The sequence below is a fragment of the Xenopus laevis genome, chromosome 4S (assembly GCF_017654675.1).
Source record: "Xenopus laevis strain J_2021 chromosome 4S, Xenopus_laevis_v10.1, whole genome shotgun sequence".
Taxonomy (NCBI): domain Eukaryota; kingdom Metazoa; phylum Chordata; class Amphibia; order Anura; family Pipidae; genus Xenopus; species Xenopus laevis.
The window spans coordinates 118,938,036-118,953,725 of NC_054378.1; the positions used below are offsets into that span (position 1 = coordinate 118,938,036).

The 15,690-nt window shown below is 40.1% G+C and overlaps 1 protein-coding gene across 7 annotated transcripts in view; it reads right to left on the bottom strand.

The window, feature by feature from the left end:
* Positions 1-13,030: 13,030 nt before the first annotated feature.
* Positions 13,031-15,690, bottom strand: part of ccdc51.S (coiled-coil domain containing 51 S homeolog) — a 31,252-nt gene continuing 28,592 nt past the window's right edge. For all 7 annotated transcript variants that reach the window (XM_018261465.2, XM_018261458.2, XM_041561766.1 and 4 more), the window contains one exon: positions 13,031-13,823. In XM_018261465.2, coding sequence (XP_018116954.1) covers positions 13,071-13,823 — 753 coding nt within the window. In that variant the 3' untranslated portion in view covers positions 13,031-13,070. The remainder of the gene's footprint in view (positions 13,824-15,690) is intronic.

Sequence of the window (15,690 nt, forward strand, 5' to 3'; positions counted from 1 at the left end):
CACCTGAATTTTTAAAAAGGTTTAATTTATTAATCAAATTTTAAAAGAGCATTATCCAAGTATCGACATTTCGGTCTGGGTCTTGGACCGTTATCAATATATATATAATTTTTATTTATTTCTTTTTTTAAACAGTGCTTTACAAACAGTTATACATACATACATACATACATCTTAAAGCGACGTATCTGGCATTTGCCAAAATCTACAGATTGCCAGTCTGGGCCTGGTTAATGTGGATTTATTTTGGTATGACCACCTCCTGTGTAGCGTATGAACTCTTAGTACCTTTTATTACATAAGCCCCTTAGTTAACCCATAGCAACCATAGCAAAACTTTGCTTTTAAACAGATGACCAGTAAATGCTCCCTTCTGATTGGTGGCTATGGGTTACTATTCCTTTTACTCATTAACACTTGAATTCACATTTCCACTGCTGTCAGAAGTGCGACCATAATTTCATATACGTAGAAAAAAAATATATATATATATTTATTTTATTTTTTTGCAGGAGGCAAAAAGAAACCTTTGAAACAGCCCAAAAAGGCTGCAAAAGACATGGATGAGGTAATGTACATTTAATACGGAGCAGTGTTGCTGAAGCCCATTTAAAGCGCTGCTTTTAAAGCAGTTAATGGAATTCTAAGCAGCTTGCAAACTTACATTCATTACACATATTTTGTGGTTTCCAGGGTATTTGTAATATAATTGCTATTAAAAGAAGTACTTATGTATTCATTTCTGTTCTCTAGTTCTGTTATGTAACAGAAGTCCGTTCTGCTTTAGGTCTGGTAATTATCTGGCGTCTGCTACAATTCAGGGGTTGGAAACCGTAAAACAGAGCATATAAACCACCAGACAAATACTGCTTTAAATATCAATAACTGCAGCTCCCCTCAATGCCACATACTACTTACATGCCCTACATCAGGTGGCTTAGAGGCACTTACCCATGAACGCATATATCAAGATTAAAATGATACTTTGCATAGTAGCCCGATCGGCTGTATCTTTTCAGGGCACATCCTCATGTTATTTTCTCACCAACCCCCGTTTTGCAGGACGAAATGGCTTTCAAGCAGAAACAGAAAGAAGAACAGAAAAAACTAGAAGAAATGAAGGGGAAAGCTGCCCAGAAAGGCCCACTGAGTAAGTTGGAATATTATGGCGGAATTTTATTTTTTATGCACAATAAATCTGTTCTGTATAGTTTTTCTTATACATGTATGGGATCCGTTATCCAGAAACCCATTTTCATGAAAGCTCCAAATTGCTCCCGTAGACTCTTATAATAATCCAAATTTTGAAAAATTTCCTTTTTCCCCTGTAATAATAAAACAATGCCTTGTACTTGATCCCACCTAAGATATACTTAATCCTTATTGGGGGCAAAACCAGCCTATTGGGTTTATTTAATGTTTACATGATTTTCTAGTAGACTTGAGGTATGAAGATCCAAATTACGGAAAGATCTGTTATCCGGAAAACATCAGGTCCAGAGCATTCTGGATAACAGGTCCCATACCTGTAATGTGATGCACCGAATCCACGAATCCCAAATCCTTTGCAAAAGATTTGGCCGAATAGGGAACCACGTGCTAATTTGCATATGCAAATTAGGGGTGGGAAGGGGAAAACATTTTTAACTTCCTTGTTTTGTGACAAAAAGTCATGCAATTTCCCTTTCCCAATTTTCCTGATGGTCTGTGTGCTGCCTCAGAGATCACCTGACCAGAAATACTACAACACTAACTGTAACAGGAAGAAGTGAGGAAGCAAAAGACACAACTCTGTCTGTTAATTGGCTCATGTGACCTAACATGTATGGTTTGTTTGTGTATGTGAGTACAGTGAATCCTACGATCCCAGGGGGCAGCCCTTAATTTTTTAAAATGCCAATTTTCTATTTATGATTACCCAATGGCACATACTACTAAACAAAGTATATTATTATGAAAATGTTTTTTTTTTACATGAAGCAGGGTTTTACACATGAGCTGTTTTATGCAATATCTTTTTATAGAGACCAACATTGCTTGAGGGGTATAGTTTTCCTTTAAAGTAATGAAAATATAATGTAGTGTTGCCCTGCACTGGTAAAACTGATTTGTTTGCTTCAGAAACACTACTATAGTTTATATAAACAAGCTGCTATGTAGCCATGGGGGCAGCCATTCAAGCACAGGATACACAGTAGATAACAGATAAGTACTACTATAGTTTATATAAACAAGCTGCTGTGTAGCCATGGGGGCAGCCATTCAAGCACAGGATACACAGTAGATAACAGATAAGTACTACTATAGTTTATATAAACAAGCTGCAGTGTAGCCATGGGGGCAGCCATTCAAGCACAGGATACCCAGTAGATAACAGATAAGTACTACTATAGTTTATATAAACAAGCTGCTGTGTAGCCATGGGGGCAGCCATTCAAGCACAGGATACACAGTAGATAACAGATAAGTACTACTATAGTTTATAGAAACAAGCTGCTGTGTAGCCATGGGGGCAGCCATTCAAGCACAGGATACACAGTAGATAACAGATAAGTACTACTATAGTTTATAGAAACAAACTGCTGTGTAGCCATGGGGGCAGCCATTCAAGCACAGGATACACAGTAGATAACAGATAAGTACTACTATAGTTTATAGAAACAAACTGCTGTGTAGCCATGGGGGCAGCCATTCAAGCAGCATTCACCATCTTTTCTATAAAACAGCCTCTCTAAGTATTTTGCTGAACTGAAATCCTGTCTTCTGACAAATATTTTTCTCACACTGCTGCTGTGTTTCTATGTGTTACAGCTGGAGGTGGGATAAAGAAGTCTGGAAAAAAATAATCTTTCCCACAACAATGGAATTTCTCTTCTAAAGTGTTTCTGCAGCGATGGGTCCTGATCATGTCCATGGAGTGACCGCCGGCCCCCAAGTTATTGTATGTTTTGGTGTATAGTGATAATAAACGCTTCTGTTTTATAAATGACCTGATACCTGTGATTTGAACTCGGCTATGGAATATTCTAGTGATCCACCGGCTTTAGCTTGTCTCACAAACAGACTTATTCCCGGATGCTGTCTTTCAAGTTCAGATAGTTCTGTGTTTGTTATATGCGAATATTAGATATGAGCTGGCAAAATAAACTTATTGTAAACACATCCCTGAGAATTGTGTAAAGTGCTAAAGATTAACAGTGAGTAAAACGCAATAAACTGAGTTCCACCTGCATTTGGTGCTTACGAGCACCTGTGCGAGTACAGGCTCATTGCAAAGAATAGAATGCATTTCTTACTGCGCTTCCCTGAAGTTGAACACATTAAAGGTGAACTAAATAAGTAGGTAGAAATGTTCATTATGTTTTGTGCTTCTCTACCAGCCCAAGGCAACCACAGCCCTTTAGCAGTAAAGATCTGTGTCTCCAAAGATGCCCCAGTAGCTCCCCATCTTCTTTTCTGCTGATTCACTGCACATGCTCTGTGCTGCTGTCACTTACTGAGCTTAGGGACCCACTCACAATATACAGTACACATAGAATAGAAATGTCACAATATAAGGCTGATTAGTAATTAATACAGATAATTACTACATGGCAGCACAGAAACCAGTGCAATTAGCATCAGAATTTAATAATCAGCAAACCTGTAGCATCAGCTTATATTACAGCCAGGGAAGCTCATTTTCTGCTGGATAATTAGTGACGAGCCCTAAGCTTAGCTTCTCAACAGCCAATCAGAGCCCACTGAGCTTGTGAGTGTCACAGACACTTTCCAAGATGGTGACCCCCTGTGACAAGTTTGAAGTCCTGGATCATTGCTGCTATTGACAAGCTGAATGGTTAAGGCTGGTGCAATAAGTTCACTATATAAAATGTTGCACTTTTTGCCATATTAATTTTTCGGGTTTAGTTCTCATTTACAAGAACAGAGCAAGAACTTGCATTCAGCCTGCACTACAGTGAGTACAAATTCATAGGAAATATAGGGCTGCATTTCTTCCTGCAAACATGAAAAACATCCACCATAGGGGAACGCAGGATCAATCGCTTATATGAGCCCTAACTGTGTAATACTGGACAAACTTTATTCAGCCACCACAGTAGTAACCCTGTTCCTCATCTCATGGCAACCAGTGAGAGATCAACCTTCTTATTCTAACTGGTTTCGATGGGTTCCTGGGACAAGAGTCCTGCATCGGGACGAGTACCCATGGAATACACGCAAATCGGTTGGGTAACCTGGCTGGATACCCAACAATGGTGCGGGCTTGATCCCTCCCATCCTCCCTTGTGGTTCTGCCCGTTTTTAAAATTTTTGGGGAAGATTGTGACGTCACTTCTGGTTTCACGTGTCCTCTGGGATAGAGTCCTGCGGGGAACCAATTCGTTAAATGCAACCCGCATACTTACCCGCTTGGACCCACTTCCCGACCCGCAAGTACCTTATCCGCAACAAGAAACAGGAAGTGTTGTCGGAAGTGACATCATTAGAAGTAGGCGTGATCAGAAAAAAAATTGCTTAGAGAAAAAGGAGTAAAATGCGCCATTGAGAGGACCCGACCTGAGACCTGCAAACCCGGAGAACCGCGTATATGCCCGCTCCCAAAACTTCTACGTGCAACCCGCAGGTTGTTGCGTGTATTACCCGTGGATTACACGCAACAACCTGCGGTACACTGCAGGACTCTACCCTGGGTTGGAAGGTTAGTTGGCCTGTTGCAGGTTGGGTAGCTGAAACATGTCGGTCAAATTGCGGGTATGGGTTGGGTACGGGTTTCAAAAAAATGGACCCGCACAGGACTCCTGGGACAAGGCAAATCCTGCCCATGTTATAACAGATGAGATGGCGGTACATTCAGAATCTGACACGTAAATGAAACAATGCAAAGAGTTGTGCTGCCTCCTGCTGGATATTTGGAAAGACTGCAGGAAAAGCTGCAGGGATTTGAACCCTCTACTCATCAGAGGTGTTTCGCCAAAAATATTTGCAGAAAAGTCACAAACTATCTTGCACTTTAAAAGCAAAGCAATGTATAAAACCTCTTGCTTTGAAGAATTGAATGGCTTTGGCTACCCTACGTGACCCAGAGCCGTGCTGCAGCTATAAATGAAGTGGCAGCTTACTGGCTGCAGCTGCAAGGATTTCTCACGGTGACCATTGTTTTACTAGGCAGATTGAGTCGTTGGGAAGCTATAGAAAAAATACATTGTATCTAGCAGAAAAAGAGATTTTCTGTTCATTTATTTATACTGTATAGAGAAATGTATTTGATAGGCTGTCACATGTCACCATGGAGACTGTACCTCTCCGTTCAGCCCACAGGCCAATCAGATATGAAAGAATCAACATCCAGTGAGTAAATGGCTGCTTTAAACCTCATGCTATTTATTCTCTCTATCCTTCTGCATATTTGATCTTTACTCATTTCTCTTTCCCTTTTTCTACTCTGTGTTGATTTCTCCCCTGACTTCTAATTATAAAGCTGCTCTGCTCTTGATACTAATGTACAGGTTCCAGCACTCACGGGATCCTAAAAAGTAATACAGGTATGGGACCTGTTATCCAAAACGCTCGGGACCTGGGGCTTTCCGAATAACAGATCTTTCCGTAATTTGGATCTTCATGCCTTAAGTCTACTATAAAATCATATCAACATTAAATAAACCCAATAGTCTGATTTTGCTTCCAATAAGGATTAATTATATCTTAGTTGGGATCAAGTAACTGTTTTATTATTACAGAGAAAAAGGAAATCGGCTTTAAAGATTTGGATTATTTGTGACTGGGGGCAGCTGGGAAACTGACAATATGTCTAGCCCCATGTCAGACTTCAAAATTGAATATAAAAAAATGTTTGCTTTTTTGAAAAATGAATTTCAGTGCAGAATTCTGCTGGAGCAGCACTATTAACTGATGTGTTTTGAAAAAAACATGTTTTCCCATGACAGTATCCCTTTAAGCCCAGGCGAGCCAGTATAATTACTATAGAAAATCAATACTCCACATATTAACCCTAGATGAACCAGTAAAATTACTTTAGATAATGAATACTCAGCATGTTAACCCTAGATGTGCCAGTATAATTACTATGGAAAATGGCCAGTGACAACTATAAACTTCAGACATGCCAGTAAGATCAATGCACAAAAGGATAGCTTAAGAGTATTACCTAGGGACCTACTGTTAAAATAAGAACCAGAGAGATTATTATATGATCCCCTTATATATTTATACATAGTTATCATTTCTCCCCTTAAAGGGCATGTAAAGTCTAAAATAGAATTAGGCTAGAAATGCTGTATTTTGTATACTAAACATAAACATGAACTTACTGCACCACAAGCCTAATCAAACAAATGATTTATGCTTTCAGAATTGGCCACAGGGGTTCACCATCTTGTAACTTTGTTATTCATCTTTGCAACACTAAGACTGTGCACATGCTCAGTGTGGTCTGGGCTGCTTAGGGATCATCATAAACAAAGCTGCTTGAGTTCTGCATGGTTGGGAAGTAAGGCGGGGGCTCCCCCTGCTGTTCATAAGTATGATAGTTTCCCTGCTCAGCAGTTAGGGACCGTCTGACAATTCCTATCCACAGCAGTAAATGAAGGGAGAATTTCACTGCATACAGTCAGGTTTCTTATAAAAACAGTACACATTTTTTAATTAAAATATATTGGGGATAGGTTTATTTTTCATTAAAGGATAAGTAAACCTTTAAAATAAGTGAAAGTAAAATTGATGAGGGGACTATTCTAAGCACTTTTGCAATATACATTCATTATTTATTTATTTTTAATTCCAAGATATTAAGGGATACATGTACTGTTTATATGAATGAATTTTGTTACAACAGCTCCACCTGCTGGTCATTTCCCCACCAGTCTGACCAGCAAGTAGTCAAGGAAGTTGTCAGGAGAAAGAAAGAGGCTGCTCTGAGGTTCTTCTGCTTAGGAAAGATTTGAGAAAGGTTTCTAATTTTATTCCTAAGCAGAAGAACATCAGATCAGTCTCTTTCTTTCTCCTGACAACTTCTTCCTTGACTACTTGCTGGTCAGTTGGTGGGAAAATGACCAGCAGGTGGCGCTGTTGTAACAAAATTCATTCATATTAACAGTACATGCATCCTTTAATATCTCAGAATTAAAAATAAATAAATAATGAATGTAAATTGCAAAAGTGCTTAGAATAACCCCCTCATCAATTTTACATTCACTTATTTTAAAGGTTTACTTATCCTTTAAAGAAAGTAAAAATGGGGTTTTGTTTTTTTGCCTTTACATGCCCTTTAATCCCCAATTTGGCCAGTCTTTCCTCATAGCTAAGATTTTCCATACCTTTTACCAGCTTAGTTGCCCTTCTCTGTACCCTCTCTAATACAATAATGTCCTGTTTGAGTGATGGAGACCAAAACTGTACGGCATATTCTAGATGGGGCCTTACAAGTGCTCTATACAGTGGAAGAATGACCCCCTCCTCCCGTGACTCTATGCCCCTTTTAATACAGCTCAAGACCTTATTTGCCCTTGATGCTGCTGACTGGCATTGCTTGCTACAGCCAATTGAAAAAAAGGTCAGTTGAAATTCTAACTTCCCCTTTATGTTTATGTAAAACATGGTGTATTTGAAATGCCCTCTTCAACCTTAGTGTCTTTTGCTGGAGCCACAGACTAATAAATGCCACTGTAATCCAATGTAAAATGAATAACTGTAGTGTTTCTTCTCCTCCTTCCATGAGAAACTTAGTCCCACGTAACCCCTGGGATGTTAAAGACCCAGTCCCCCCACACTGTGTTATTTTATTACCTAAATCGAGCAGCTGGCCGACAAAGTATTTACACAGAGATAAATCCATTGGAAATTATTATGAGCTGCCTAATGAGCTTAGCAGTAATGACTGCCCATTGTAGCATGAAAATAAGTCTCAGTGAACTGCAGCCTGATGCTGAGGAGATCCCAGAGCATTAAACAGTCACATGGGGAAATTGATGACTCATGAATATCTTCAATAATTATATACTGTACATGTAGTAATATACAGATGAGCCATGGACCCATACATTTCCATTTTGTTGGTTTAGATGGTCAGCTCTTGGGAGCAGGACCCTTTGATATGAATGTGTTTGAATTAATATATTCATTCTTTACTGGCACTATAGCAATACAATGCTGTGCTTTATACTTATTCGTCTGCTCCCAGTCGCTGGGTGTCCAGTTAGAATGGATTTTTAAAAGGAGTTTGCCTTTTTTTTTACCCTTCGAATTTACATACAGTTCCTGTGGGAAAGGCACAGATTAATTATGGTCAGGGGAAAATGGAAGACAACGGGCAGTTCCATAAATATTCCGAGTTAGAAGAAACAACATGGCCTATTATGTAAGTCGTGGGACTTGCCGTCAGTTTGGCTTGGAAAAGGGACAAGTGTCGTTGTGGGAATGACTTCCTTATCAGCTCTGCAATCAAATGAATCCACAGCGAGATCCAACTTTCTATATAAATGGAATGACTCCAACTCTTTGTCAGCAGCAATTGTTCAGTGTAAAAATAAAAACTAGGTAAATAGAGAGGCTGGGCAAAATAAAAAATGTATCTAATATAGTTAGTTAGCCAAAAATGTAATGTATAAAGGCTGGAGTGACTGGATGTGTAACATAATAGCCAGAACATTACTTCCTGCTTTTCAGTGGTTTCCACTGATTGGTTACCAGGCAGTAACCAATCAGTGACTTTAGGGGGGCCACATGGATCATAATTGTTGCTTTTGAATCTGAGCCGAATGCTGAGGATCAATTACAAACTCACTGAACACTTATGTCCCATGTGCCCCCCCCCCCTTATAGTCACTGACTAACTCAGAGTTAGAGAGCTGAAAAGCAGGAAGTAGTGTTCTGGCTATTATGTTACTCATTCAGTGTATATTGGAAACAGTTTTTATTTTTACACTGAACTGTTCCTTTAAGGGTCAATATAAGCAATTAACCCTTTAGGTTAGCAATGTGTAATAATATCATTTGGCATAAAACAGCGATGGCTGTGAGGCCCATGTGCAGCAACTTGTGGCTGTTGAGGGTTTACATTGTTTTTTTGACGACATGCTTCCCCAAATACTTGTCTCAATGCACTTATCAGACTTACCATCCAGTGACAGAATGGGCCTCCAAGTGCCCCCAGAGAACTTAACATCCATAGACGACCCCCTCCCCCCACACACACAGCAATTAGACAGTGCCAAATGGTACAGATAGTCTCAGACTGGGGTCTCAGGGTCTCCACACCTCCACCCTAACAGCTGGGGAGGTCTGAGCCCACTGGGTTTATTCCTAATGTCCTGCCAACCCAGTCCAACCTTGGGTACAGAGGTTATATAAACCCTATGGTAGAAATAAGCAGATATTGGAATGAGGCCCCCCAGCAGTTCCTTTGGTATTCAACAATGTACCATAATTGGTTTTACAGGTCAGTTAATTGGCTGGTTTTTAGAAGTGCATTAAAGTGATACTGAAACTAAAAAACGACTTTTAAAATATGAATGTACGTTAAGTTACCTATAGGTCATATTGATCGTTTTTTGCAGAGAGGTTTTTTTTGCAAATCATTTTTAGTTTCTAAACCTGACTGTCCCGTCTCAGCCTGTCAGTTAGAGCTTCTAATGCTAATGGACTCCTGTTGCACAAATACGGCAGCCCCCTCATACAGGAACATGGGGCATCAGACAGGTAATGTAAAAGCATTGCCCAAATACTTGATGGCAAAGTTATAAATAGCTTTCAAAGGCAATATTATGCCAGATGTAAATAAGAGTTTAATTTCTGGTGTCAGTATCTCTTTAGGGCAGAGACACACAGTCAGATTCAGGGAGATTAGTAGCCCGGCGACAAATATCCTCTTCTTCGGGGCAACTAATCTCCCTAAACTGTCTTCGGCAATCTGAGGCGACTAATCTCCCCGAATCTGAACATGTGTCTCTGCCCTTAAGGTGACCCTACACAAAGTGATCTGCTCATTCAGCGATGTCACCAAACGAGCTGATCTCTCCCTGATATCACTACCTTGAAGTGGGCGATAGGCTGACAGATCATGGGCCATAGGGCCCAAAGATCAGATCATAATGAAAGGAATACAGGCAATCGGAACACAGGACTGCATCAACGAACACATGCAGTCTGTGATCAGACGGTATTTTTAGCCCTGCTCAATCGTCATGGCCAGATATTGATCAGGAAAGCCCGTCTGAGGGCCCCATACATAGGCCAATATGCTGCCGACTCAGTCTGTCGGCCAGGTCCGGCAATCTGTGGGTTCTGGCAAATGCCAGAGGGGCTGCTGTATGTTTCCATAGAAAGTTACCATATAGTGGGCTGGTCGGGGGGCTGTGTACTTGCAATGGCAGGACCTATTTTGACTCCAAGTCCAGGCCTGCTGTCAGCAGCTTTTATTGGCCGATGTACATGGCTGCAGCCATGGGTTATGGACAATGTAAGGCGGCTAAGTGCTCACCATATCTGGATAAATCACAAACCAGAAGCTATTCAGGCTCTTTGGGTTGTATCCCCCTAAAACAAGGCTCAAGATACTTCAAATATAGGTGGAACCTCCACCCTGCTTTCATTTTTCTAGAATATTCACAGCATAAAACAGGCATTGACTCCAACTTGTGCTGCTCAAACTGAAAATTTGACCAAATCCTTGTAAGAAACTTTACATCATCACTCTGCATGTTTTGTTTAGTACCACTTCATTTGCTTGCATGACCACAACAACACGTTACTTACAAAAGAGCGTCAGCCTTGTTTAAACAATGTTTCATTTCCTACAAATGCTCAGTAGGGTGTATTGGCATAGCTTGTCCTTTACAGGGATCTTGATGAATCCGCATACGAGTGTATGTTCTAATACTATAAATTAGTCTTTATTTATATATTCCACTGCACATTACAGAGATTATTCCCATTGGTCCTTGCTCCTGTGGAGTTTACAATCTAAAGTCCCTGTCACATTGACTGTGATCAGTCGATTAACCTGCCTGTATGTTTTTGGATTGTGGGCAGAAACCAGAGTACCTGTATGTCCTAATAAATTATTTGAACTTTTAATTATAATTTTCGGTCTTTACTTTAGGGAAACTTTTTGCCGTTTCAGATTTTTGCACCCATGGACTGAACTGTGAATATTGTTCTCCCCTTATTATTTGCTTATTTTCTTTTTGATTAACAATGGTACGGTTATTGGCATTGCGCACCATATTTCTAATGTTTGAGAACAAAATAAGTATTGGTAAATCACAGAAAGTTAGTCCCTTCATGAATTGTGGGATAGATTTTAATTTACATCGAGATGCAGAAAATCTATTTCTTGATTTAAAATTTCCTCCAATCAGCTTATTCTTCCTCAGTAATTACCTAGACTAGTCTGTTTCCCTGTAGAGCTCTATGATCGCTCGATTTGCTTAACAGAATGAATGATTTGAATCAGTGTCTTTGATGGCAGCAGAGATAACCAGAGCATATCACTGCCTCTGCAGCAGCATTATTATTCTCTTTCATTTTAAACCACCCTAATACTAGATCAGTGAGTGTCCTTATGTTACGTCATCATCTGTACATTTGTGCGCCTCTTAGTGAGATTAAAGGGGTTGTTCACCTTTGAGTTAACTTTCATTATGGTGAACAGTGAGACGATTTGCAGCTGGTTTTCATTTATGGCTTTTTAGTTATTTAGCTTTTTATTCGGCAGCTCCCAGTTTGCAAATTCAGATGGTTGCTAGGGTTCAAATGACTGGCACACAGGTAATGCTAGCAGGGTGAGACCCTTGCTTTAAATTTATTTAGTGCGGCATGCAACGTTTCGGGGACAACCCCTTTATCAAGCGTAGTCCCCGAAACGTTGCATGCCGCACTAAATAATTTAAAGCAAGGGTCTCACCCTGCTAGCATTACCTGTGTGCCAGTGAACTTCTTTCCTTGCATTGTTGAGGGGTTTGCCGATCCCGTTTGCCCCCGTTTTGCTGGGCACCGGGGACTCAAGTTCCAGGAGGGCCAGGGTGTGCGTGTGTATTGGAATAATTGATAGGGTTCAAATGACCCTAGCAACCATGCATTGATTTGAATAAGAGACTGGAATATGAATAGGAGAGGCCTGAAAAAAATACAGGTAATAAAAAGTAGCAATAAGAATACATTTGTAGCCTTACACTATAAGATCCACTCGTTTGGCGGAGTTGACAAACGAGCGGATCTTAACCAGATATGCCCACTAATGGTAGACCGATATTGAGTTAATCCGAACGATCGGATTATACAAAGGAAATGGGCCCAGACGGGTCGTAGGACCGCATCAACTAGCCAATGTGGTCCTCGATCGTAGGAAAAATCAAACCTGCACGATCAATTTCAGGCTGATTTTTGGCCAGATATCTATCGGGGAGACCTGTTGGACACCCCCACACATGGGCAGATAAGGTGCTGAATCAGTCTAAAGAATAGGCCAAAGCAGAACAGAGGTTGGGGAGTCACAACCCGTCAGGGCTAGGGCCAAACGATCGGATTATACAAATTAAATGGGCTCTGATGGGTCGTAGGGCCGCATCTACTATCCAATGCAGTCCTCGATCGTAGGAAAATTCAAACCTGCCCGATCAATATCAGGCCGAATTTACGGCCAGATATCGATCGGGAAGACCCGTCTGACGCCCCCACTCATGGGCAGTCTAAAGGACCGATATTGGCAGCTTTAGTCGGCCCATGTATGGCCACCTTAACAGAGCATTTGACTTTTTAGATAGGGTCAGTGACCCCCTATTTGAAAGTTGGAAAGAGTCAGAAAAAGGAGGCAAATAATTCAAAAACTATAAAAATAAATAAATAGTGGCAAATTAAAAAGTTGCTTAGAATTGGCCATTCTATAACATACTAACAGTTAACAAAGGTGAACCACCCCTTTAGAACACAAGGGGAATATTTCATGAATCTAGAACCAATTAGATGGCCAGATGGACAAATTACTTTAAAATGTAAAAATTCCTAAGCATAATAATAATAAACGCCATTTATTTGGATTACTAGAGTGACGTCTAGTTTCCTTTCAGTAAAACGTACAGAACAGGTAGGGTTAACGCAACCATGGTGCAGGTGACGGCAGTGCTGTAAAGAGAGCTCCTGTTGATGTGACTCCCCAACCTGTGTTCTGCTTCGGCCAATTCTAGCATTACACTTTGCAGGTTCTCTCCCTGCCCATTATTCTCTCGCACTGAAGAGGAGAGGATCCGCTCAGCGGGCTGAACGTAAGCCCTTGATTTTACATTCTGCAGGTCAGTAGAAATTCTATTTATACTATTTTCTAAGCTGCCGAATCTCTGTTGTAGGCTCGCTAGATGTTTCCCTGTTTCCTGCGAGTATGCCATGTGCTCCTTCACAGCATTCAGGACTGGGTCCAATCCAATGGTAGGTCCAGGTTTTGCCTGAGGTTCCTGAGAAGCTGAAGGCACTGTGTTCCTCAAAGTTGCTATAAGTTCACCGAGGTCCCTTTGCTGGGACTTGTGCACTGATGCATGCTCCTGGATAGCTTCCTGCAAGCTAACTGGTCCCTTCTGAGCTTCTAGAAGAAGCGACTTTAATTCCAGCAGCCTTACTCTGTTAATGTAAGTGGAACCCATCACCCCGATGATTGCACCCAACACCGACCCAATGACGGACCAGTTCTTAGTCCGCTCTGCTCTGGTCCTTTCCTTCTCATGGCTCGCCCTCACCGAGGCGGAGAACAGAGAAAATTTCTCTCGCTCGCTCTCCTCTGCATGAACATGTAAAGCTCTCAGCCTCTTTTCTTCCTGAAACAAAAGAACATTGTGATGCTTAACCTTTGTGCTGATGGCGACAGATTTTACTCAGTTCTGTTTTCTCAGCATGAAACAGTGAAAGCAGATGCAGAGTCCATGGTTTCTAGTGGTTCCACAATGTTAGTAAATGTGCCCATTATTATACAGCGAATATACAGTTGTGTTCAGAATAATAGTCCGACATCACTAACCTGATCAATGACTGATTTTTGGTAGAAATAATATTTCTACATGGCAAATAATTTACTAGTAGGTGTAGTAGAGAAATAGAAACCCAACAGTCCTGACATGCTGCTGAGTCTGTGTCATTGAATCATTCATTGGGGCTTGTTCCAAATAATAATAATAATAGCTTGTAAATAACCAAATAATAGCAGCGTGGGGTTCAATTAGTGAGCTCATTCATTCGCTGAAAAAACAGGTGTCAATTCCGGCCCTTATTTAAGAAAGAAGCAAATATTGTGCTGCTGGTTATAGTGAATTTCATTCTGAAAATCTGAGTAAAATAACTCATTCCAGGCATTGTTCAGAAGAACAGTGTACTTTAAAGGGATACTGTCATGGGAATTTTTATTTTATTTAAATGAATCAGTTAATAGTGCTGCTCCAGCAGAATTCTGCACTGAAATCCATTTATCAAAAGAGCAAACAGATTTATATTCAATTTTGAAATCTGACATGGGGCTAGACATATTGTCAATTTCCCAGCTGCCTCAAGTCATGTGACTTGTGCTCTGATAAACTTCAATCACTCTTTACTGCTGTACTGCAAGTTGGAGTGATATCACCCCCCCCCCAGCAGCCTAACAAAAGAACAATGGGAAGGTAACCAGATAACAGCTCCCTAACACAAGATAACAGCTGCCTGGTAGATCTAAGAACAACACTCAATAGTAAAAACCCATGTCCCACTGAGACACATTCAGTTACATTGAGAAGGAAAAACAGCAGCCTGCCAGAAAGCATTTCTCTCCTAAAGTGCAGGCACAAGTCACACGACCAGGGGCAGCTGGAAAACTGACAAAAGTCTAGCCCAATGTCAGATTTCAAAATTGAATATAAAAAAAATCTGTGAAAAATCTGGATTTCAGTGCAGAATTCTGTTGGAGTAGCACTATTAACTGATGCGTTTTGAAAGAAGCATGTTTTCTGATGACAGGATCCCTTTAACTAAAAAGTTGATTGGAGAGGGGAAAGAAAACATATAAAGAAATGCAAAAAATGATAGTTTGCTCAGCTAAATGATCTAAAATGCTTTAAAATGTCAACCAAAACCTGGAAGACGTGGAAGAAAACAGAAAACTACCATTTTAAAGGATAGAAGAATAGCCAAAATGGCAATGATCAGCTCCAGGAAGATGAAAAAGTCTAAAATGTAAGAGGTTACAATTTGCTATTATTATTTTTTTTTTTACTTTAATCTTTCCTTTATTTAGTAATTTAAAATATCAATTACAGAGAAGAAAAAAAAAACAACATAGAAAGATTGTACTTAAATTATTGAGGAATATCATTTCTGACATCTTACATTTTACTTTCATAGCAATACAATAGGTTAAAGCATGGATTTTCATCTATGTACCGGTAGATTACCGGAAAGAAAGAAAAGAGAAAAACAAAACATAAACAAAAACAATGTTCTAACGTTAGTTACCGAACAAAAAAGGAAATTAAGATATAAGTATTATAAGTCATAATAAAACCAAACATTACGTCCAATAGCTTTTCTGGATTTAAGGAGATAAAAAACCATCTGAATAGGTACTATTATTCGTTGTAGCTCGGAGTATTAGGAGATCTCCAATTTCTCGCTATAATCAACCTTGCTGTGTTGCAAGAATATGTATTATAAGGGATT